The sequence below is a fragment of the Pseudorca crassidens genome, chromosome 17 (assembly GCF_039906515.1).
Source record: "Pseudorca crassidens isolate mPseCra1 chromosome 17, mPseCra1.hap1, whole genome shotgun sequence".
NCBI classification, from domain to species: Eukaryota; Metazoa; Chordata; class Mammalia; order Artiodactyla; family Delphinidae; genus Pseudorca; species Pseudorca crassidens.
Genome location: NC_090312.1, coordinates 25,158,414 through 25,185,228, shown reverse-complemented (window position 1 = coordinate 25,185,228; position 26,815 = coordinate 25,158,414). Strand labels below are relative to the sequence as shown.

Below are 26,815 nucleotides of genomic sequence, written 5' to 3'. Positions count from 1 at the left end.
CCCTCCTTTATTTGAAAATATTTTTTGTAATTTTCACATATTTATTATTAGCACTTCAACCATCAAATTCTGTTTTTTGAATAAAAATTAGAGCAATAAAATGCCCGATATTTTTACTGACTCATTATACTTTGTACTGTGATGATTTTCTAAATATGCAGTGGCATTGACAATGACCTCATCTTAGTTGTTTAGAATCATTTTCTTCATTGTAGATATAAAGATTCAGGAACAACAGCCATTTAAGGAAGAGCTATGATAAACACAATCATATAACATTTTCAAAAAATTTGGAATAATCATTAATATATTTACAATAAGCAGTTAAAGATTCATGCTAAATATAAAGTTTTGTTAACTATATTCACACTGAATTTCCTGTATAAGATGTCTAAATATAAAAAAACTAACTTATTTTTGAAATTAATTACACATCTATTAAATGACAAAATGTAAAAGACAAGATCATATTAATGCAGAAATATTATGCCCTTGCTTCTGTTCTCAGATGATGAATTTTCACATCGAATTTCACATGTACAAACTAACAAAGAGATTCACATTTCGAAAATATACAAAAATTGGGTCAGAACTAAATCTAGATAGTTGGGTTTGTACGTCACTGATAATGGCCAATGACATTAGGCATGTGTTGTTTGATTATATTGATTCTATGAATACGATCCTCCATCTTTTCAATAACAAGGCCTCATTTACACATCAGTAAGATGTGATGCAACCCTGGGAAGCTCATTCTCTGAGTTCATATTTACTAATATAGGACATAGACATTAGAGTATACTGTGCCTTCTTCATGTTGTATTGCATAAGAAATTTTGCACTCTGCTTAGTAAGTGTGGTCTTCCCTCACAAATTGTTTGCTTTGTGAGACTATGAACTAATAATGCTCTCCAGATTTGTTTAGGTTCCCAGGTGGATTAAAGCCAAATTTAATGTTGATTTTAACAAGTATATAAGAATACAGAACATCACTTTTGTATATTAACTTTGCTCTTGGTTTCAACTTGCTCTTCCATTATTTTCTCTTAACACAGTTATCCTTATTCTCATTTATTTTATTTACTGTGTAAATCATGTTTTTATGCTACATCATCTGCCTTTTTTACATTAGCTATAAGTCAAATACAAATATATAATAAGTGACCTTAAAATTGTAACTTAGTTTGAATGCTAGGGTAACCTCAAACATAAGGAGAAATAAATGAAGGGAAAACTGTCTTACTCAAAAATACAAGGAATTAGTGACATAAATATGGAACCATTAAAAGCTATAGATAAAATACTTATTTTTCAAGACTCCTTCAATATTTAAGATACTTAGCACCAGTTTTACATACATAACAATTATATAGTAAAAAAGCAAATTATTTGTTTTGTTGAGTCAGATCTGCACTTGGGAAAATCCTAAGAAAAGTGACTGTAGAAAGAATTTAGACTTCAAGCACACTGAGCAATAGACCAAAAAAGTAGAATTTCTGAAGGCATTCAAATTTCAACATTTAAATTTTGTCTTCTAGTATTAACTGCACGAAAGATCTTTCATCACTGAATGGCTCAAACACACACACACACTTAACATAACTTACTAAGGTGACCAATAATACTGCATAGGAGAGAAAGAGCCCAAGCCAAAAATGTATGAAGTGTCCTTCTAGAATGATTCCTATAAAAATTTTGTTTACTGTGCTTTCTTAGCACACAAAAAAAGGACTTTTCACATGAAGCTAGTCCACATAGCTAGCCATGTGTCACATGACATTACTCAATGTCATTTTCCTAAATTATTTTGCCTTATCTTTGGAGTGATGGCTTTACAAAGAGCAATAGAATACCAGATGGTCATTGGTGTGGTTCACTGAGTTTATATCCTAGTAGGAAGTTAGGTGATTGCTCTTCAAGGTTCTTATCATGCATTAAACAATCTATTTCACCACAGGGAATTCTGAAGCTGTCAATATATTTTTGGCTAAGCATGTTCCATCATCTTTTCTGTAAGTCATGGTCCCAAATAATCATGTGAATTCTTTGTGAGCACTGAGACAGTATAATTTTTCTTTCTTTCTACAAGATTTGAAATGTAGGTAAGTGTTAGAAATGAGTACTGCTTAATATTTATAAAATTCTGTTTTTATTTTGGGTATAACATTATCAAACTATATAAACTTTCCTCAAGCAATATGAATCTTTCATTTAGAACAAATACTTTAAATTCTTACACATCAAAACAGATAAACAAAAAACTCCAAATAAACAAAAGTCTCCACAGAAATATATGGCTTAAAGTTACACAGAATAGGCATAAACAATTGAAGACTCAGTTGCCTCAAAAAGAAACTGATTTTTGTGTTTGATTTTCAAAATACACTTTGTCAGCATCTTTCTAGGAATTGTAGAGAAAGAGAAAGAAGTGGAAATCATTCCATTAAGGAAAAAAACACAAACATCTATAAATTAACAATACATTATAATAACATATAATACCAAAAAAATACAGACTTAATGACCATTTCTTTATTGTCAAACAAAATGGATTAATTCAAAATGAGAATGACATATGAAGGAACAAAAAACTTGGACAATAGAGTAAGGCAACAGAAACGTTTGAGTTTTTATATACAGGATGGAAAAGGAAAAAATAATAAACAGCTTCCTGAATGGAGGAAGATGTAACTCACAAATACCTAGTGGGGAAAATAATGTGTGAGTTGAATGTTAAAGAGAATGCTGACTGCTAATTGCAGCAGCAGACAATTATATGGTAAAAATATAGAAATCCAACTTTCTTTTCTAAATATCAGAAATACACAGAAGGCCAGCACCTATTTCTTATACAAGAATGCCACTCTATCTTTTTGCATGGAATTAAAGTACACACATTTGGACAATAACCCAGGTCACCAAATAGATCATCTTCCAAATAAAAGTTCCCATATTCAGTAGACTATGAGTTTCATGAAGCCTGGGGCTGTTTCAATTACCATGGCTCTTAGCTGTATGGCATGTGCATAGTGACTTCTTAGTAGATACCAGTTTAATTACTGAATATATTTCAAATGTGAGAACTTCCAGAAATTAATGACTCAGAAATGCGGTTACCCATGGGAAACATATTTTCACCACTGATGTTTATTACTTGATGATCCCAATCTAATGTGTTAGGCTAATGTGGGGTTTAAAGGTCCCCTTAACTACTACAACTCTGAGAAAAATTCATTCCTCTGCCTGTATGGTCATAGAATGGATATATCTAGACCGGTTTTCAAATACCTGTTTTGATGATGACTATCATCAAGTAAGAAGTAAGGCAGTAATCACTACTTGTTGAATATTATGGAGTCTGTATTTTATATATATTAACTAATATAATCCTCATTATAGTAACTATCAAGTAGTAAGGACTCCCCTATCCTACAGATGAGAAAACTGAGACCTGAAACACTAAATATCCACATAAAGATTCTATATCTTCTCAGTGGCAGACATGTAAAGGAAACCAAAGCTTTTATCAGACCAAAGTCCACTCTTTGCAGACTTTTTTACTCTCTTGTTTTAAAGAAAATATCTTGGAGCTATAGGCATATGTTTAACTGGCAATGGATATTTTAAAATATTCTAAACACATATATAACACAAGTGATAGCTATTACTTCTATATTATTTTTTTAAATTATTTTTTCATGTATTTGAAACTATTTGTAATTTTTGAGTACCTTCTATGTGCTAAGCATTATAGAAACATTTTAAAAATGTTATCTCATTTAATCCAGTCTCTCTAAATTTACAATCTCCTGAGATAAGTAAAAATATTCAATTTTTGACAAAAGAAACAACATTCCAGTAATATGTGGCAGAAAGGCAAATCAGCTCATGGATCTAATACCCTTAAAGACAAGTCTTGCAATCTTTGCTCCATCATACTGGACACTACTAAGACAATTTAATCAGGACATTTTCATCCTTTTAATCACACAAATGAACTTTTCAGAACAAGGTTAGGGTACATGAGAAGGTGGTTGAGTGTTGGCCTGATTGTTGATAGAACAGCCTACATTTTCCTGGGAGAGATGAAGAAACAGCAAGTGACCTGAGACACTTGTCAATTTTTCCTTGTAGCCTGACATCACTAGGATTTTGGTAGTCTTTGAGGTGATAAAATAACCCCATTATCAAATGATTTACGCTTCTCTTGCATGTTTATTAAAAGGCATGCAGAAAATGTTTTCCTCATTACTATTAAATACAGCCGTTCACATAAAGAGACCAGATCCCTTTATCTGAAACGATAAGGCTAATGAATGATTTTGTGCCCAGATAACGTTGTCAAGATAGTAATGGAAAGTGTGGTAGAAAAATTCAAAGTTACACTTAATTTATGTGTAACTTTCACATGCACTTTTATTAGTTTGCCCCAGGTTGTGTATACCAAAATGCCATTCTGAATATAGAATATCATTATGAATTTTAGAATGGTTAATCTAGGACTAGCAAATCCATTTCACCTTGTCTGCCAACTGCTCTTAATTTGTAAGAAGTGTTGGGAGCACAGAGTTGAGGACTCTGAGGCCACATTAAAGCTCAGTGAAATAAATGGCATGGAATGTCTATCAAAGGGAGAAGTGCAGAACAGGTATGTATGGCAGGTATTTTCATTCCAGACTTAGTGCACAGGAATTTGGTTTCACTTTTTATGGAATATTGTTTAGCCCAGCATCAAGCAGTTAAATACCTTTACAAATACTAGCAGATGGTGTTGATAAAGTTCATCGTGCTTGTAAACACAAAAACCCTTGCACCATACTCTCTAGGTTGATGAGGCATTCATTTTTTCTTAAACTATCATGGTTAGGGATCACCAAAACAACTCTCTAAAAGCAAAGGTTTCATCAAGGAGAGAATATGTAAACTCCAGGGAAAGCAATAAGCAGATCATTACAATGTTATCAGCCCCCTGCAAAGTTATAAATTAAAGAATCAGTGTGCTATCAAGTGGCAAAGAGTAGAGCAGGGAAGCCATGGACTGAATAGTCTTTTTTTTTTTTTTCCAAAAATGGCAAACACACAAAATCCAAATTCACTATCCCTCTACTCTTTTAAGTTTTAATTAAAAAAAAATGGCTAGTGGTAAATTGTTCCTTAGAAAACTAGATCATACACTCTATGAAGTATGACTTCATAGACTCCACCTTTAGCCAGTGAATATTAGTAATACATGAGAACTACTTTTGAGGCTAGAAAGGAAAATTATTGCCTCATTGAAAAAGTTCTTGCTCTATACAGTTTGTATTTTTAGCAAGTCCTCTGTGAAATTTTCTCTTAAAGCACTGTTCCAACCTCAACTCCCTTCCACTCAACTGGGAGAAATTAAGGTCTTCCTTATCAAGGTGCCTAAAATTCCATACATTCTGTTATTAAAGCAATTATCACACATTACTGTAACTACTTGATTACATTACGATCAGTCCCACTAGAACTGGGTTCTTAAAGGCAAGATGTGTTTCTTAATCATATTTTGATCCTCATCACATGAAATAATGCTTTGCACAAAGCAGGCCCTTAATAAATATATTTGAATGAGTAAATGTATTCATCAGTATTATTGATAAAGAGAAAAAAAGGTAAGCTTGGCAAAATGAAATTGAGGAGACAGAATTTCAAAAAAACAATGGGCGCCATTTTTTGATAGATAAAAGCCATAGAGGTTAGAATAGGAGTCAAAGAAAATATGCCTGAAGGGACTTGAAGATGACGAGTAGGGAAGTAGAGTATATGCCCTGGCAAAAACAAACAAAATGGCAACAAAATCAACAACAAAAACAGAAGTGCTGGTTGGAAGTTTAGACTTGGATATAAGTATAAATGATATTATCCATCAAGATTTTATTGACTGTAATTCCTTTTTTTAAAGAGAAGATGGTAACAAGTGCTAAGGAAAAGTGGAAAGATAGAGCTACATAAATAACTTTGTATGTAACTGACACTTTACATATGCTATCATATTAAACTCCAACAGTACTGTGATTTTGGTATTTCTATTAATTCTATTATAGCTAAAGAAATAGTTTCTAAAATAATGTAATTTTTGCTCAAAGGCCCTAGTAGGTAAGTGGAAGAATGAGTATTTAGATTCAGATCTTCCTGACCCCATAGGCTCTTAGCTGAAGGGAAAAAAGGAGCCCCACAAAGGAAATTAACTCTAGGATAGTGTTGGGAATACTCCACTGAAACCTCTTAAAACACTTCTTGGTTTTAAGTACCTTAAAAAGTCCTTTTGATTAAGGGAGTTTTATGCATTTAAAAAATTGACTAAACATTTTTGGACTGATTCACATATAAAACTCCATTTACTATCTTGTTATTAAACATTTTTGAAGAGAGATGCAAATAATTTTGGTGAAGTATCAAAGGGATAACAAGCTAAGGCTTTGGAACCTGACCGAATGGGTTCAAATCTGGCATCCCCCCCACCACACCCCAAATCAGGAAAAATTTCTTCATCAGACTCTAATGTTTCTGTACATCTTGCAAGCAGAGATTCCAACTGTCCTTCTTCTCTTTGTACCAAACTATCTTTTCAGAGGTATTTGTCCTGAAGCTCATGATTCCTCTCCTGTAACAACACATACTACATATGCAGATATCTCATACTCTTCATACATTCTATGGGAACTGGGCTTGGAGAACTGGAACAAACGCTGATGCTCTGTCTCCTGACACTTCTGTGAATAATAAACTCTCCTTTGTTTCTGACCCAAGAGTCTTGTGTCTTCTATCACCATCCAAGAAACTATGGCAGAGAAATCGTTAATTCCAAGTCAAGTAAAATCTCAAACTCTTCATGGTTCTTGACATTTCTTGAGTAACCCTGAACAATTTTTTTAAATTTTTTAGTTTCAGTTTCATACTGTGAAATTTAAAAGTGAGCATGCTTATAAATTTCCTAATATACTATAAATACTTAAGCAAACGATAGTTAATTAGCAGTCATAGAAGTAGATAGGGGTGCCATCAGCATCACTGTGGAACGAGAGATGCTCTCTTTGTTTCTCCTCTTCAAACTACAACCAGTAAAAATCCATAACTCAACAAATATGACTTGGCCCAGCACACCAGGGTGCTGGAGAATTCCACACATTTGTACATGTAAAGGTGGATGGACTGGAATACATAGAGAAGGCAGAATCAGAAGAAAAGCAGAGACAGTGCCTGAGATCCTGAACCCCCAACCACAGCAGCTGAGCGCACAGTCCCAGAGAACCTGGTAGCATCAGGGAAGGAGGCATACATAACTCCAGCCTCCCAGCCACAGTGGCTCACAGGGAACCAGGCAGCAGTGGCAGTTGAGCCTGCAACTGGTCTCTCCATCCATGAAGGTGCCTACCACTGCAGCCCTGCCCATCCACAGTAGTAGCACATGCAAACCTAATAACCCCAGATGCAGTAGAGGCAACCGAGACTCCAGCTCACTCCCTACTCTCCTACTCCCTCCACTGTAGCAGAGCCTGAGACTCAGGAGATCCTGGGCACAGAGTAGGTTCTTGCCATCCCAGTGCCCCAGGTAATGATGCCAGCTACAACAGCATCATTAGCAGCAGCGAGGCACAAGCAGCTACAATGATGGTACAAGGCAATACCTCTAGCAAAGGTGGTAGAGGGTGGAAAGTGGTGATTCTCAAATATAACTACAGGCAGCTCAGGTAAGAGAAACCAAAAACAGTGCTATAGCACAAGCTGCTGAAAAACAAAAGAAAGGCCTCTGACTACTAATCTGTTAAATCATTAGAATCAAGGAAATAAAGAACATTCATCTAAAGAAGAAATGTATCCACTACTTCAAATGTACCGGCATAAGAACAGCTCATCAAGCCCCATGAAAAACCATGGTAACACAGCATCACGAAAAAGAAAATTCTCCAGAAACCAAACTTAAAGTCACACTTATGGAGAATTATCCAGAATCCGACAGCACATTAAAAGGATCATACAACATGATCAAGTGGGATTTATCTCAGGGATGCAAGGAGTTTTCAATATCCACAAATCAATCAGTTTGATATACCACATTAACAAACTGAATAAAAACCATATGATCATCTCAATAGATGCAGCAAAAACTTTTGATAAAATTCAACATACATTTATAAGAACTATCCAGAAAGTGAACATACAGGGAAAAACCCTCAACATAATAAAGGCCATATATGACAAACACACAGCTAACATCATACTCAATGGTGAAAAGCTGAATACATTCCCGCTAAGATCAGGAACAAGACAAGAATGCCCACTCTTGCCACTTTTATTCCACATAATTTTGGAAGTCCTAGCCACAGCAATAAGAGAAGAAAAGAAAGAAAAGGAATCCAAATTGGAAAGGAAGCTGTAAAACTGTCACTGTTTGCAAATAACATAATACTATACATAGAAAATCCTAAAGATGCTACCAGAAAACTACTAGAGCTCATCAATGAATTCAATAAAGTTGCAGGATACAAAATCAATATACAGAAATCTGTTGCATTTCTATACGCTAACAACAAAATAGCAGAAAGAGAAATTAAGAAAAGAATCCCATTTACCATCACATCAAGAAGAATAAAACACCTACAAATAAACCTACATAAGGAGGCAAAAGACCTGTACTCCAAAAACTGTAAGATGCTGATGAAAGAAAATGAAGACCACACAAGCAGATGGAAAGATATACCATGTTCTTGGATTGGAAGAATCAATATAGTTAAAATGATCATATTACCCAAGGCAATCTACAGATTAAATGCAATACCTATCAAATTACCAATGGCATGTTTCACAGAACTGGAACAAAATTTTTTAAAATCTGTATGGAAACACGAAAGACCCCAAATAGCCAAAACAATCGTGAGAAAGAAGAATGGAGCTGTAGGAATCATGCTCCCTGACTTCAGACTATACTGGAAAGCCACAGTTATCAAAATAGTATGGCACATGCACAAAAACAGACACATAAAAATGACAGAAAGTCCATAAATATTCCCACACATTTATAGTCAATCTACAACAAAGGAGGCAAGAATATACAATGGAGAAAAGACACTCTCTTCAATAAGTGGTGCTGGGAAAACTGGACAGCTACATGTAAATGAATGAAATTAGAACATTCTCTAACACCACATACAGAAATAAACTCAAAGTTGATTAGAGACCCAAATGTAAGACTGGATACTATAAAACTCCTAGAGAAAAACATAGGCAAAACACTCTTTGACATAAAACACAGCAATATTTTATTGGATCTGTCCCCAAGGATAATGGAAACAAATGCAAAAATAAACAAATAGTATCTAGTTAAACTTAAAAGCCTTTACACAGCAAAGGAAACTATAAACAAAATAAAAAGACAACCTATGGACTGGGAGAGAATATTTGCAAACAATGCAACCAACAAGGGGTTAATTTCTAAAATATACAAACAGCTTATACAACTCAATATCAAAAAAACAAACAACCCAGTCAAAAAATGCACAGAAGACTTAAATAGACATTTCTCCAAAGAAGACATACAGATGGCCAACAGGCACATGAAAAGGTGCTCTACCTCACTAATTATTAGAGAAATACATGTCAAAACTACAATGAGGTACCACCTCACACCAGTCAAAATGGCCATCATCAAAAAGTCAACAAATAATAAATGCTGGAGAGGATGTGGAGAAAAGGGTATCCTCCCACACTGTTGGTGGAAATGTAAATTGGTGCAGCCACTGTGGAGAACAGTATGGAGGTTCCATAAGAAACTGAAAAATAGATCTACCATATGATCCATCAATCCCACTCCTGGGCATATATCCAGAAAAGATTAAAACTCTAATTTGAAAAGATATATGCACCCTAATGTTCATAGCAGCACTATTTACAAGAGCCAAGACATGAAAGCAACCTTAATGTCCATCAACAGATGAATGGATAAAGCAGACACAGCACACGTATATACATATATATACACACATATATATATATACATACACACATATATTTATAAAATATTCCATTACACGTATAATGGAATGTTACTCAGCCATAAAAAGGAATGACATAATACCATTTCCAGAAACATGGATAGACCTAGAAATTATCATACTAAGTGAAGTAAGTCAGACAGAGAAAGACAAATATCATACGATATAACTTATACGTGGAATTTTTAAAAAATCATACAAATGAACTTATTTACAAAACAGAATTAGACTCAGAGACAGAATACAAACTTATGATTACCAAAGGGGAAGGGGGGGAGGGATAAATTGGGAAATTGTGAATAACAGATATATAAAATAGATAAACACCAAGGACCTACTGTATAACACAGGGAACTACATTCACTATCTTGCAATAACATATAATGGAAAAGAATATGAAAAAGAATAGACAAGATATAACTGAATCACTTTGCTGTACACCTGAAACACTGTAAATCAACTATACTTCAATAAAAGAAGACTATTTTATTTATGAGATGTTTTATATAAACCTCATGGTAACCATAATACATAAATCTAGAGCAGAGACACAATAAGGAAAGAAAAAAGAAACTGAGAACTATATCATAGAAAATCACTGAAATAAAATGGCAGACAGAAACAATAGAAAAAAAGAAACAGAGATATAGAGCAACCAGAAAAAAAAATGGAAGTACGAATGTAAATGGACTGAATTCACCAATTGAAACACAGAGTGGGTAGACAGAATACAACACAACAGCCAACTATATGCTCTCCAGGAGACTCAGCTCAGCTCTAAAGACAAGCACAGACTCAAAGGGAAGGGATGGAAGATGACACTCTAAGCAAATGGCAGCCAAACGAAAGTGGATGTAGCCATATTCATATGAGACAAAAGAGAATTCAAACCAAAAAATGATAAGGAGACAGATATGGAAATACTATAATGATAAAAGATACAATTCATCAAGAAGACACAACAGTTATTAATACATATGCCCCTAAAATAGGAGCACCAACATATATAAAATAATTATTAACAGAACTAAGTGAGAAACTGAGAGCAACACAATAATAGTAGGGGATTTTAACATCCCACTTACATCAGTGAATGATGATCCAGAGAGAAAGTCAAAAAGGAAACAGTGGCCTTAAATGAAACACTAGATAAAATGGACTTAATAAATTTACAGAACATTACATCCAAATGTGGAACACACAACCTTCTCAAGTGCACATGGAACATCTCAAGGATAGAGCATTTCTTGGAACACACAAAAAAGAGTCTCAGTAATTTAAGACGACTGAAATCATATCAAACATCTTTTCTGATCACAATAGTATGAAACTAGATATCAATTACAAGAAGAAAGCTAAAAAAATCACAAATATGTGAAACATAAACAGCATGCTACTGAACAACTATTGGATCAATGATGAAATCAAAGGAAGATTAAAAAATACACCTGAAGACAAATGAAAATGAAAATACAACATACCAAAACTTATCAGATGCAGCAAACGTGGTACCAAGAGGGCAGTTTATAGCCAAACAGCCCTACCTCAAGAAATAAGAAAAATATCAAATATACAATCTAACCTAAAAGAACTAGGGGAAAAAAAAAAAAAAGAACAAATCCCAAACTGAGTAGAAGAAGGGAAGTCATACAGATCAGAGTAGAAATAAATGAAAAGAGACTAAATAGACAATAGAAAAGATCAATGAAATTAAGAGCTGATTCTTTGAAAAGATAAACCTTTAGATAAACCAATCACTAAGGAAAAAAAAAGAAGAAAGAAGGTGCATATAAATAAAATCTGAAAAGAAAGGGAAGAAGCAACAAAAGATATCACAGAAGTACAAAGGATTATAAAAGAATACTACGAACAGCTATACACTAACAAATTGGACAATCAAGAAGAAATGGATACATTCTTCGAGTCATACAATGTTCCAAGACTAAATCATAAAGAAATAAAAAATTTGAATAGACAACTGATAAGGTAATTAAAACAATGATCAAAAACCTCACAAAAAACAAAATTCCAGATCCAAAACGGCTTTTCAGGTGAATTCTACCAAATATTCAAAGAATATTTAACACCCATTCTTCTCAAATTTTTCCAAAAAATTGAAAAGGAGGAATGCTTCCTAACTCATTTTATGAGGCCAACATTACCCTGATACTAAAACCAGGCAAGTACACACAAGAAAAGGAAATTACAGGCCAACATCTGATGAACATATATGCAAAAATTATGTTACTATTAATGTTACTATTTATGTTACTATTAAAATTATGTTACAACAAATATTACTAAACTGAATAACAACAATGCATTTTAAGAGAGCATACATCATGATCAAGTGGGATTTATTCCTAGAATTAAAGGATGGTTCAACATCTGCAAATCAAGCAATGTGAGATATATATATATATATACACACACACACACACACACACGTATCTGTGTGTGTATATATACATACACACACACACATATATCACATTAACAAAATGAAAAATAAATATATGTTCCACTCAATAGATACAGACAAAGCATCTGACAAGATTCAACACACATTTATGACAACTCTCAATAAAATAAGTATAGAAAAGAGTATTTCAATGTAATAAATGCCTAGAAGACACAAAGAAATGGAAAGATATTCCACGCTCAGCTCATGGATTAACACTGTTAAAATGTTAGAAGAATTAACATTGGAAGAATTAACACTGTTGAAGCATCCATACTACCTAGACCAATCTACAGATTCAATGAAATCCCTATCAAAATTCCGGCAATATTTTTCACAGAAACTGAACAAAAAGCCCTAAAAATTATATGGAACCACAAAAGACACCGAGTGGCTGAAGCAATTCCAAGGAAAAAGGACAAAACTGGAGATATCACACTGATTTCAAATTACATTACAAAGCTATAATAATCAAAACAGCATGATATTGGCAGAAAAACATACATAGAGCTCAAATGGAGTAGAATTGAGAGCCCAGAAATAAAACTACATATATATGGAAAATTAATTTATGACAAAGCAGCAAAGAACACACAATTGACAAAGGATAGTCTCTGCGGTGAAAGGCACTGTGAAAACTGGACAGCCACGTGCAAAAGAATGAAATTAGACTGCTATTTTATGCCATATACAAAAATCAGCTCAAAATGGATTAAAGACTTGAATATAAGACCCAAAACCATAAAACTCCTAGAAGAAAGCATAGACAGTACACTGTTTGTCATCGATCTTAGCAATATCTTTCTGGATATGTCTCCTAAGGAAAAGGAAACAAAAGCAAAAATAAACAAATGGGGCTACATCGAACTAAAAAGCTTCTGAACAGCAAAGCAAAGGACCAACAAAATGAAAACACAATCTAATGAATGGGAGAAGATATCTGCAAATCCTATAATAAATAAGGGGTTAATAACCAAAATAGAAAAAGAACTCATAAAACTCAACAACAACAACAAAACCTGATCAAAAAATGGGCAGATGACTTGAGATCATGATTTCTCCAGAGAATTTTTTGGGCAAGATTCATGCACGAATTCAGCTAATGTTGAACATGTTCTGTCTTCCAGGCTATGTACTTTGTACCTTTGTCTACATTAGTATATTACTATGTTTTCCCCATAATACAAGTGATCCTTATTAGTATCAATAATAAATTATACAGCATTCTTAATTTCACGAATTCCCATGCTAAACTCTCTACCAGAAATCTTTAAAAGATTCATAGATTCAGTCAATATTTCAAAATGAAAACAAAATCATGATTTTGACAGCCTAACTAAATTTCTAAGCATCATAAACTCCATGTTTTTCCAGTACAAACATCAAGACACATATATACACAATGTATGTATAAATATGTATAGAAATATAAAAATATAATCCATTGTCTCATTTCACAATGTCCTAAGTATTTTTCTTAATCTTTCATGTACTGTATGTGCTTTTTCTAAGCTTCAGATTTTATAAAAGAAACAAGCACCAAATATGTTTTGCAAATATACTGTCTGATTATCACTCTTATTTTTAAAATATTTTCATTATGTCAAACGAATATTCAGTCAACATAAAAATAAACATTATTTTTTTCTTTACCTCTACAGATGGGAACAGGAAAATCCCATGAGGCTGTATTAACTGAACTGGCTATACAGGTGAGTTGAGGGTGGCCGTCAAGGATATATCCAGTTACACAGCTGTAGCGGATCTTGTCCCCAACATCGAACCTTGTACCATATAGCACACCTTTGGGTGGAACTCCTGGGTTTCCACAAGAGCTACTCTGCAATTCTATAGAAGGGAGGGAAAAGAAGAGTTTACAGTTATTTTAATATATATTTTAACATTTTACATTTATAAAATTATATGTAGATACAGGTGTCTTTTTTTTTTTCCTTTTAAGAAGATTTACAGAGAAATGGAAATGTCTGCTATTTCAATTACATAAACAGAGAAGTATGGGAAAGGAATGAAATTTTACTGAATAGATATTAGGTGTCATTCTTCATGCCAGCAAAATTTAGATACTTTATATTGTTTAAGTTTGTGGCTATTTTTTAAATTAGTATTTATTACTCATATTTTACAGATGAAAAGATCAATACCATTTATGTGGCTTCTTCAAAGTTACATTCTACTAACATAATAATATGCAAATCAAGTTTCATCAGTATGCTCTCCATTACTCTGATGCTTCTACTTAACCCCCAACCATGAATATTTATCTGAAAAAAAATATAGTCTGGGTGGAAACTTTTTTTCACTTAAATAAGAAAAATATAGTGCAGCAAAAAATGGACATATTTTTGAAGCTGGAGAGATTGGAATAGAATTCCAGCTCTAATATGTGTTTAACCTGGAGAATACAATGAGAATTATCATAGTAAGTGCATACATTTGTGAAGTTTTAATTAGATCAATACGCAAAATATCTGGAAATTGTCTGATATTCACCTATTGCCCTGTTATTTTATTAGTTGATGCTTAAAAGTATACAAGTATACAAATATAAGAGATTTTTAAAATAATATTCATCTCAGAGAAAAATACATTTTCACTTTAAGTGAAAAAATAGAAAAAATATAAAGAAATAGCAGAAGTTGGGGAGAATTATTTTTTTCTTATAGTATATTCTGAATTTTTTATTATATTACCTTTACATTATATTACTTTTATACTACAAATAATAATCAATAGAAATACAAACAGTAAGGAATGAATGGACTAAAAGGTATTCCAGTTTGAGTAAAGTCTATGGCTTACTTAATAGTATTATACAAATGTTAATTTCCTAGTTTTGATAACTGTGCTATGGTTACATAAGCAGTTAATATTAAGGAAAGCTGGATAAGAGTATGTATATGGGAACTCTGTACTATTTTCACAATTTACCTGAAAGTCTGAAATTACTGCAAAATAAAAAGGTAAAAAAGACGTCGCAATGCAAAAAAAAAGTATGTTTCCAATTAGTCTTGATATTCATCCTATTTGTTCAGTTAGTATTCCATGCAATATCATTTTACATTAAATCAAATAATTATAAACCACTAATATTGAAAATATCAATAACAATAGTAAGTAAAAATACAATACCAAAATAAAACACTTCATAAAATGTAGATATAACTGTACAAAAGCAATCATAATTTATTGATAATTGGTACAGTAAACAAAGCTGAAATTTTATATTTTTACCCATAATATGCTTATAGTACTTTTGAGAGTGTTTCTTACATGAATTTTTTTTTCTGTTTAATTTTTCAAGAGTAATGAAAAGAAAAAAATCAATGATGAATTTCCAATGAGATCAATCAGTGAGAAGTGTATTGAGGATTCATAGAACTTGCTCTATATACATTAGAAATGAAGTATATACTTTTAGTTTAAAGCAATTATTTTAGGTTCTCAATCCTAGAAAAGAACTTGACGAATATTAATTAAATATCAATGGTTTCTATAAATAACAGGCAATTTCCTTAAGCTTCCTCACCATTTAATTATACATTATAAACTGATATCTGTAAAATATTTTAAAATATCTGTAACCAAGATTAATGATTTTTAATATCTCACTTTACTCAAAGGCATATTTTATAGATTCATTTTCAGTAAAATTTAAAACATATTTATTGTCTATAAATTTTCAGCCATTCTTTACAAAATACTTTTAAAATGAACAGTTTATTTTGAGATAGTTACTTTTTTAGAAAATTCAATTGATTAATAGATGAGATGTTTGCTGTAAGAGATGGTGAGGTTAATAAGTTTTGATGAAATGAGTAAGAATTCAATCCCTTGAATATAGTAATAAAAAAGGAAATACTTTTAATGAAACTACAACTTGTGTCCTTAGATTCAATCCACTCCTTTCCCTCTCACCCCTAAGAAATAATTAAGGTCAGGACTTCAATTATCATGAAGTTATATATCTAGGGGAAAAAGCAGTTTCCAAATTATTTTACAAGAAGTGGTTAGGTGTAGGGATGAAAGGAAGAAAGAAGAAAGCTCTAAATAGTTGCTATACTCAAACTTAACTTTTATTTAAATGAACAAACATGCATTAGCCAGAAAAAAGTACCTAAAGCAAAAGGAAAACATGAAGTCAATCAGTGAATTAATAATAACACTGGTTGGAATTTTAATAGATTACCTAATCTAGCCCTTGCCTTATGGCTGAATTATTTCTAAACCAGAAAACAGATAAGAATTTAGCCTGTTTCGAAATGAAACTCAAAGAAGATAATTCCAAAATATATCTGGTTCTCACCTTCAGAAATTCCTGCTTTCATTTGCCCTTGTTCTTTAACCTTCAAAAACAACAACCTACCCATCGTTCTCTGTACATTGAGTAACCCAAGAAGACAATTATTAGGATGCTTCACATTCAGGTTTAATAGATCCCAATTCTATAGTCATTGATCATGGATTCCATTTTTTGTGCCCTCCCAACTCTTTAATTTGGGACTTCTCTCTAAGCTGTTTATATCCATTTTAAAACGCAGAGCCAAGAAAGATGTTTTATTAACTGGAAGAATTATATAACCCACCATTAAAAAACCTGCTATATTCTGATTGAACATTCACTTTTTTTAATTTTTTTTTTCTTTGCGGTACACGGGCCTCTCACCATTGTGGCCTCTCCCGTTGCGGAGCATGGGCTCTGGACGCGCAGGCTCAGCGGCCATGGCTCACGGGCCCAGCCGCTCCGCGGCATGTGGGATCTTCCCGGACCGGGGCACGAACTCGTGTCCCCTGCATCGGCAGGCTGACTCTCAACCACTGCACCACCAGGGAAGCCCGAACATTCACTTTTTATTCTTGATTTTTTTAAATAAATAGTGCTGCACATTTGAACTTTTAAATAAAATTAGCTTTTTCATTACTATAAGAATTTTGGAACTAGCTTTAGATTAATTTTTTAAACACTGTTTCTACCAGCTATCAAGAGTTTGAATTTCGGAAAAAAATGAAGATATACGTGGTAGGTCACGTTCAGTAATACAGATTACAAATCATTAATATACATGGTATTTACAAAGTAATATTGTTTATTATGAAATCATTCTTAAAGAAAATAGAGATTTAAGCATAAAATAAGAATTTTCATGTACTTCATTAAATGTACATGCAAGATTACCACATCGTGCTTGTCACTTCAATGTGTTTCTGAAGCAGATGATTAAATCTAAAAGCAGAATTGCTGAACAGACTACAGCTATCTTTCTTCACCAACAGATGACACTAATATATCAATCAAAAGGTTTAGGTGATTAAAATAAAACTACAGAACCTGATAAATCTCATTTGATATTCCATAATGCAAAGTTTAAAATGGGACTGGAGTGTGTTGGTGGGGTACTATCAAGTTATATTCACCATACTGTTGGTTGAGAATTGATCAAATTTTTTAATGCAAAGATTACTAAATAAAAGAAACTCCCGGAGCTTCCCTGGTGGCGCAGTGGCTGAGAGTCCGCCTGCCGATGCAGGGGACACAGGTTCGTGCCCCAGTCTGGAAAGATCCCACATGCCACGGAGCGGCTGGGCCCGTGAGCCATGGCCGCTGAGCCTGCGCGTCCGGAGCCTGTGCTCCGCAATGGGAGAGGCCACAACAGTGAGAGGCCCGCGTACCGCAAAAAAAAAAAGAAACTCCCTATGTACTAAAGATTTATTTGAATTTACTCTTGGAATTATGCCACGAGATCATGTTTGTAAGACAAAACTGAAATACTTAGGGTGGACAGTTTAGTGAATTGAAAAGAAAACTGGAAAACATGTCTGAAGACTTTACACTCAAAATATGTCTCTAAAAATGTCAGAGACACTTTATTTAAATTTACTGCTCTATCCACAATAAATTATTGTGCATTTGTTGGAAAGATGTATATTTTATTTATCTTCTCTCTTCTCACAGATATTGAAATTATCAGCAAGTAACATGAAGGAATTTGGTAACATAAACTATTCTAAAGTGTAAAGGATTGTTGATACAGCAAACAATTACTTGGGAGAGATACAAGATAAACAAAAATCTAATTGAGTTATAGAGGTTAGAGTTTAGTGACATTCATCTATATTAGTTAAAAGGAAACAGAACAATAAATTACTTGGTAAATGACACAATTTATTCATCAGAGGCTCTTGAGGATTGCCATTAACATTGCTCTGTGATGTGTAACAGGTAAAACAACACCACCTTCCTTGCTTTCTAAAAATTTACAATTTGAGAATGCTAATAGCCTTAATTGTTGAAATCAGCTCTGAGCCACACTTTGTTTTAAACATTCATTTTCCCAACTTACATCTCACAAAATACCCAACACCATATATGATTTCCCTCATTGTACAGAAAGGGAAACTGGGAATCAGCTTAAGAAACTTTCCCATGGCCACCCAACTAATGAATTGTAGACTTGTGGTTCAAGCCTGTGTCTCTAACTTAAAAGTCTTAGATCATTTCAAAATTGCATGCTGTTACACATGAAAAGTAGATATTCATTCCACAAATGTTTATTAACAGCTATCATGGGCAATATTTTGGGGATATAGTTTTGCAACTGACAAACATGGCCCTTCCTTCATAGAGTTCATAACTTGATGTTAACCAAGGAAAGAAATGACTACAGAATATTAATTATAATGTAGTAATTGGGATAAAGGAAACATATAGGCTAAAATGAAAGTATATAATTGAGAAAACTTAGTCTACATTAAAAGGAGGTCTGGAAAGAATTTCCTGATGATGTAAGGTTTAAAAACAGGATAAAGAGTTAGTTAGAAGAACAACAAAAAAGGAGAATTATCAAGCATATTCACAATTTTAAAATATAAGACTCAAAGTACTATAATAGTTATTAGACTTGAAAATACAGTGAAGACAGGTCTTACGGATGTGGTAGCGTAGAAACTAAACTGGAAAAAAAGTATTCCAAAAGGGCTGACCAAAAATATATACGTTCATGTAGTGAATATATATCCTATGCATAAGTCATGAATAGAAAGGAGAGCTATTCTGTCATTAAATGTTACTTTGAAAGAGATACCTTATATAAACTCTTCAGAGGAGAAAAACTGAGAGCAAATAATTGGAATCCCTAAATGTGTTGGCCAAAAGTGCCTTCAGTTTTTAAGTATAAATAAAAGACACATTTTTCATTTTCATCAAGAACTTTATTGAACAACGTTCACCCTTTTGTTCCACTACCTTCTGCCAGTTTTCAGGCAACTTCATAATTCCATCTTCCCAAAATTTATCTTTTTAAGCAAAGAACTGTTCCAGGTGCCTTTTACAGTCTTCCAAGGAATTGAATTTTTTTCCATTAAGAGAATTTTGTAAAGACCAAAATAAATGGAAATCTGAAGTTGCAATGTCTGGTGAATGCGGCGAATGAATCATAACTTTCCAGCCAAGCTGTAACAGTTTTTGCCTGGTCATCAAAGAAACATGCAGTCTTGCATTATCCTGATGGAAGAGTATGTGTTTTCTGTTGACTAATTCTGGATGCTTTTCGTCGACTACTGCTTTCAGTTGGTCTACTTGAAAGCAGTATTTATTGGAATTAATCGTTTGGTTTTCTGGAAGGAGCTCATAATAGAGGACTCCCTTCCAATGCCACCATATACACATCACCTTCTCTGGATGAAGACTGGCCTTTGGTGTGCTTGGTGGTGGTTCCTTTTGCTTACCCCATGATCTCTTCCATTCCACATTGTTGTACAGTATCCACTTTTCATCGCCCATCAGTTTGTTTTAGAAACGGAACGTTTTCATTATGTTTCAGTAGAGAATCACATGAGGAAGTATGGTCAAGAAGGTTTTTTTCCCTTACCTTATGTGGAACCCAAACATCAAAGTGATGAATATAACCAAGCTGGTACAAATGATTTTCAATGCTTGACTTGGATACTTTGAGTATGCTGGCTATCTCCTGCATGGTAATGTTGATTGTTCTCAATTATGTCTCGATTTGATCGTTATCAACCTCAACTGGTCTACTCAACCGTGGAGATCATTCAGTGAAAAACCTCCAGCACAAAACTTCACAAACCACTTTTGACACGTTCGATTAGTCATAGCACCTTCTCCATACACTGCACAAACCTTTTTTTTTTTTTTGCGTTTCGGTTGCATTTTTACCTTTCTTGAAATAATATAGCATCATATGCTGAAAATGTTGCTTTTTTCCTTCCATCTTCAATATTAGAATGGTTACACAAAAATTCACCAATTTTGAGGCCTTTTATAAATGCACACTGATATGATGGCTGTCACATACAATCTAACAAAATTATTTTGAATGAAGTTAAAGACAACTAAGTGCTACTAGAGCCATCTTACGGAAAAAAACAAAAAACACTTTTGGCCAACCCAATACATATAAGCAGAGATTTTCATAGTATGTATGATATGTACTATGTGAGTTTATTAATTGAATACGAATTCAATTTAATATGAATAAGTGCATTAAATAGGATCACCAAAATTAAATTTTAAAAAGGCAAACAGCCAAAATAATGTATGCATACTATTTGGATATGAGAATATCGACTTTACAAGGCTGTTGATATGATTATATAAAACAATATATATACGTAATTTATATGCTGAGCAAACACTCACTACATGGCAGGCATTATTATTAGCTCAACAAATTGCAACTTTATTATTATTACAATCAACTTTCCATTTGAGACATCTAAATTAGGTGTGATTATGATCTACTAAAGATTGGGTCATGCCTTCACTGTGGACAAAAATGTCACCTGCTATATCAGGAGACAAAGGATGTTGCAGCCATCAAGCCATCAGCCACTGCAACCACCCCCAGCTGTGCACCCGGAAGGGACTGAGGATGGAGAAAACAGGAGATTGGCCCTAGATAGTTAAGGTGCAAATTAAAGGAATGATTTCAATGAGCCTAGATCCTTGCATCTTCCCATACACAGAAAAGTGCTAAATTCATTAACTTGAGATGTCTGTTTTTTCTTTAGTTAACAGTAATCTTTTGATGTTCTGACTACCTGTTGTTGTGGGGTTTTTATTTGTTTTTGTGGGTTTTTTCTTTTGCAAAAACTCCTATATATCCTGGCTCTTCCCTTACCTCGTCAGAACAGTCCCTCAGAACTATCTGAGAGGCTCTCTCCCAGGTTTAAGTCCTCAGTATGTCTGCCAAAAAAATATAATTCTCAACTTTCAGGTTATGCATTTTTTTAAGTCAACATCATTAAATGCTAATTATTCAAGGTGTAATCTCAACTCCTGGTAGAAGATTTGTATAACCAAATTCGCAAAGTGTCACTGATTCATTCATTCTTTCATCTCCTGGTTGGTATCATATCAAGCATCATACCAGGCACAGTGATTATAAAAAGATCTTTGATGTGTTGTTGCAGCCTAACAAAACCCCAATAAGTTAAAGAATAAAAAGTTAAAAATACAATTTAAATCCTGAAAGAGTATATATTATAAAGGACTCTAGGAGAAGAGTCATGTTTTCCTTGAAGAAATTCAATAAAACCCTACCAAGTAATTTAGAAAAAAGATGAGTGATATATACTAATAAACACATTAAAACAAACTTGGTTCTAAAAAAAATTCTGATTTCTTAGGAACACATGGATAATTGTGAAAGGCAAGATACTTAACAAAATATCAAGAGGAAAACCTGATCTTGAACACTGGAATGAAAATCAAATGAAAGAATAATGGATACCATGACTATAGAATTGCATAATTATTCAGTCAAACAGATGAAGCATGATCCTGCTGAGATCAATTAACAATGCTTTAAAACATTGTAAAATTATATCTACTATGGGAAGTAAAACCATGTTGTTTGTACTTCTTACAGAAAATTAATCTCAGGGTTTTATTTTTCCAGATGATTAAAAATAATTTAGGAGAGCATAACATCAAGTTGAACCACCTAGCACCTCTCATCCTGAGACTTCAAAGCACTTAACTAATACATTTTCCAACTCTTTTTGTGCTACGAAATGTTCTTTTATTACAGATACTGAATCATTTCATTCACACAGGACATCAATGGTGTTTGAGAATTCATTTGGAGACTGTGGCTTGACTAAACATTTTGTGAATATTTTGAATCAATTATTCTATCTATCATGTCCCCATTGACTTTAATTTCAGCATATATAACCAAATGGAATTTACTTCTTTAAACATTTGCTTTCTCACTAGCCTATGAGCATCTTGAAACGGGCTCTAATTCATCTTTGTGTATCACGTACTTAGTATTGATACATTGTGTGGTATTTTGTTGGCAAGCAAAAAAGGATTGCTCAGTTAATTGAGTTATCTCTAATAGAAAAATATAAAAGATGATCATCACACAGAGTCTGTAGGAATAAATGTTTAGACACAAAATAGAAGAGTGTAACTGGTACACAGAAAAGAGTCATAGGCATATCATGTGTTAAACCTGTGTCATAATAAGCACTGGAACACATTGGCAACATCTTGTATGGGTCAAATTACATAGTTGCGTCATTCAAAATTGTTTTCTTATGAAAACGCATTAACTTCTATAAGCCAATTCCTAAACATGAGAATAATTCCTAAACTGCTGGTCATGCCACAGTCCTCACTGGGACGCTGAAGATGGAGCGAACATTAGGCCTCATTTGCTATTTTGAAAGACATCCTGAAGCTTCAAATAGGTTCAGATTTGGCAATCAAAAGGATAAATGCCCATTATTTTTTTTTTATTTCTTTAACCTAATGAAAGGGAAGTCAAACAAACTACTGGCTGATAAAGAAGAAATGAAAGCAAACCAGCACTGTTCTAACTAATTTACCTAAGTGGAGAATAGATTACTAGATTGATGGTGTGGGTGTGAGGAGAAGTATGCACATAAATTACAATGTATTTCACGCAGGAGAAGGAGAAAAGACTACTGTCCCTTTTTTTTTTTTAATTAAGATAAATCTTCTGGTGGGCTGATAATATTTCCAAAGGAACTTAGTGTGAACCAGTGGAAGAGTTAGTGTAAAACCAAACATAAAAATGTGTAACATCATTCTGTTCTGATATTGGGGTGTAGGTAGGGCCCATAGGCAATAGAGGTAAGTTCTGAGAGTCAGATCAAGAGTAATGGTTAAATATAATATAGAAAACCCACTGCACAATATCCAGGCAGTCATTTACTGGATATGTACTTTTGATCTGTGAATAAGAGGCACTTAACACCTTTCAATTTCACATAGCAGTGCCCCTTTTTTGGCAAAATAAATTTTACCACCTAAAATGAACTTATGAAGAACAATATTGTATTTGCTTTGTAAACTAACTACCACTGTATTAAAAGAGATGGGTGGAAAGCTAATGAAATATAAAAAATGTTATGATTATTTAAAGCTAACTATATCCTGTATAGTTACCAGAATATTAACAAAGCAAAAGAAAAATATAGAATGGAGGCATATTAGCAGCATCGTCACTATAAAGTTTCTATAAATGGAATAATGCTGCATCTGGCAGGGGTAGCATTTGATAGCGTGATTCAGAATAATAGAAAAATATGAATAGACTTTCCTCTCTGTATGACAGAATTGGGACAAGTATCGGTATTAAGACTTTTTGGATAAAAGTAAATTAATTCTTTAAAATGATGTGTTACACTGATTACAGATAATTTACTAGATTATATATTCATTGAATATGAGTGAGAGATACCACTATATTTCAGCAATTAATCAATTATCAAATAATTATTGAATCCTGAGGTATAAATATCAACGGGGTATAAAAATCATTTTCTCTTCTTTTAGACCTTATAACTCAATTGGAAAAGTAAGACATGTGTAATACAATCTTCTGGCAATTAAATAATAAAACTAATTCCAAAAACTGAAAAAATTTTAAGTTATATATTTATATAAAAGGAATAGTAGTATATGAAATGAGATGAGTAGTATTTTAGCTGGGGAGGACTCAAGAGAAGTCAAATAAATCACATGAATAAAGGCCCAGAGACAGAAATGTATAAGACGTGGTCAGGGCAATATACAAAACCAATGGCTTAAGCAGAATACCATACATATGAGAAAACACTTCAGAAAAGAATTGTCACACTTCGCAGAGCTTTTAAATTACCTCTCTTAGGGTCAATGCTATGCTAATGCTGCCAAAAGGCCCCCAAATGAAATGACTTAAATAGATAGTAGTTGTTCCCTCTATGTGACTCTCTGACCAGTCTAGGCTAGGATGCAAGAAATGGCCCGCAGGGCAGGTAATCCGATTCCCAATCGTTTTCTAACCTGTTGCTCTGTCATCCCCTTAGGCACTGTTGTACACTTGCTGAAGCTGGATTGCCAAAAAGGTTAAATTCCAGGCTACTGGGAGTTTAATCAGAGGATGTTCAGAGAAATTCTCCCTTCCTTCCCTTTACTCTTGACACAATCCTTTGTCTTTTCTATACCCTTTGCAAATTCCAAGGTTTCTGGGAGATGGACAGCCATTTTATGTTTGTTTGTTTTGTTTTTCCATTAAGGCCAACTCTAGTTCCTCATGGATCACTGACCTGTTAAGGGAAGAAAATGAATGGTCAAATTAAATCTCCCCATGTGGATAAGGGAAGAAAGAAGAATATTCCACAATCAATGGTCATGGAAATAAATAGATCCTGTTGAACACGAATTATGAAGACCCTCATACCCTTGAAGACCCTGCTTCTGCTCTTGAGAAGGTGCTCCTTTGTCTTGTGTTCTCTGTTGTCTCTTGGTGTTTCCTGTTGAATAGTTCTTCCTCATCCATATTCTCTGTGGCAAAATTTGAAGTGGGTGTGGGAGAGTAGACTATCCTTGGGGCACACAGTTCTTATGTCCTACAACTGTTAATGCAGGTTTGGTGCCTGAAAATTGCCTTAAGGACTGAACAACCAAAGAGTTTTGCAGATGAGTTCTAGGGTTTATTTGGCTAAAATTTCCTCTAAAAACTTAATAGGAACTGGTTTATTTGCTTCCAGTTATTTTCATGTGCCAGTGAACACTCTCCACCCACTCCAACTTGCTTTAACCACTTTTTTTAATTGAGACTACCTTGCATTGATCAGAAGCAATAAGCCTGGGCAGGAATGCAACATTCTTTATCTGATCTTTGCCCCAGGGCTGCCCTATAAGAAACTTAATAGGAGACTCTGATAAACCTTCTTATCCCCTGCTGTACAGAAGCAGTTGGCTTTTCCAACCCATAAATCACCAGAATTTTAGACTCTACTTTCTTCAATCTCTTCTTGAAAACTGGCCAATATCAGGCTGAGCTCTTTTCTTTGTTGTAAACTCTTGTCAAAGGCAGCCAGGAACAGGCCACACACCTTAACAAAGTTTTTTTTTTTTTAACTTCACCCTTTCAAGCTAAAGCTTCAGTGGTCTGTATTCCAGATTGTCATAACCATTACTTCATCACATAACTCAAAAAAGCCACCAGCCTTCCAGCTCATAATATGTTTCCTCACTACTACTCCTGACCACAAAACAGTAACACATATTTTAGGTTTTTTTTTTTTTTTTAATATTTTATCTTTGGCTGTGTTGGGTCTTCGTTGACGCCCGTGGGCTTTCTCTAGTTGCGGCGAGCAGGGGCTACTCTTCGTTGGGGTGCGTGGGCTTCTCATTGTGGTGGCTTCTCTTGCTGCGGAGCACAGGCTCTAGGCACACGGGCTTCAGTACTTGCAGCACGCAGGCTCAGTAGTTGCAGCACGTGGGCTCTAGGGCACGCAGGCTTCAGCAGCAGTTGTGGCTCGCAGGCTCTAGAGCGCAGGCTCAGTAGTCGTGGCGCACAGGCTTAGTTGCTCCGCGGCATGTGGGATATTCCCAGACCAAGCCTCGAACCCGTGTCCCCTGCATTGGCAGGCAGATTCTCAACCACTGCGCCACCAGGGAAGTCCCTAGGTTTTCATTTTAATGCACCACTTCTAGTACAAATATTTCATCAATGCCAGAAATAAAAAACACTTTTTCAAGCAAAAGGGATTTAATACTGTTTCTAGGAACAAGTTCTAGGATGGACCTCTTGATTACTACAGAATCAGCCCAGTAAGGGGACTACTACCTTTAGGTCACTAATGGAATTAAGTTTACCTAGAATCATTGCCACCTCTCTACCAACCTCTGAACAGGAGAAGGAAACTGGAGAAGAGTCACTGCAATTATAATTCAAGGATCCACTATAAGAAAGTTTCAGAAATGTGGTTTTGCTTGTTTCTTTTCTAACATTTTCATATAGAAAAAGAGTGAAATGGAGATTGAAAGGTGTATCTG

At 34.0% G+C, this 26,815-nt stretch overlaps 1 protein-coding gene across 1 annotated transcript in view; it reads right to left on the bottom strand.

Moving 5' to 3' along the window:
• LOC137209954 (CUB and sushi domain-containing protein 3-like) overlaps positions 1 to 26,815 on the bottom strand; it is a 351,862-nt gene that overhangs the window by 102,681 nt on the left and 222,366 nt on the right. Inside the window, exon 4 of the mRNA XM_067711455.1 lies at positions 14,131 to 14,325. Within this exon, the coding sequence (XP_067567556.1) occupies positions 14,131 to 14,325 (195 nt within the window). The remainder of the gene's footprint in view (positions 1 to 14,130; positions 14,326 to 26,815) is intronic.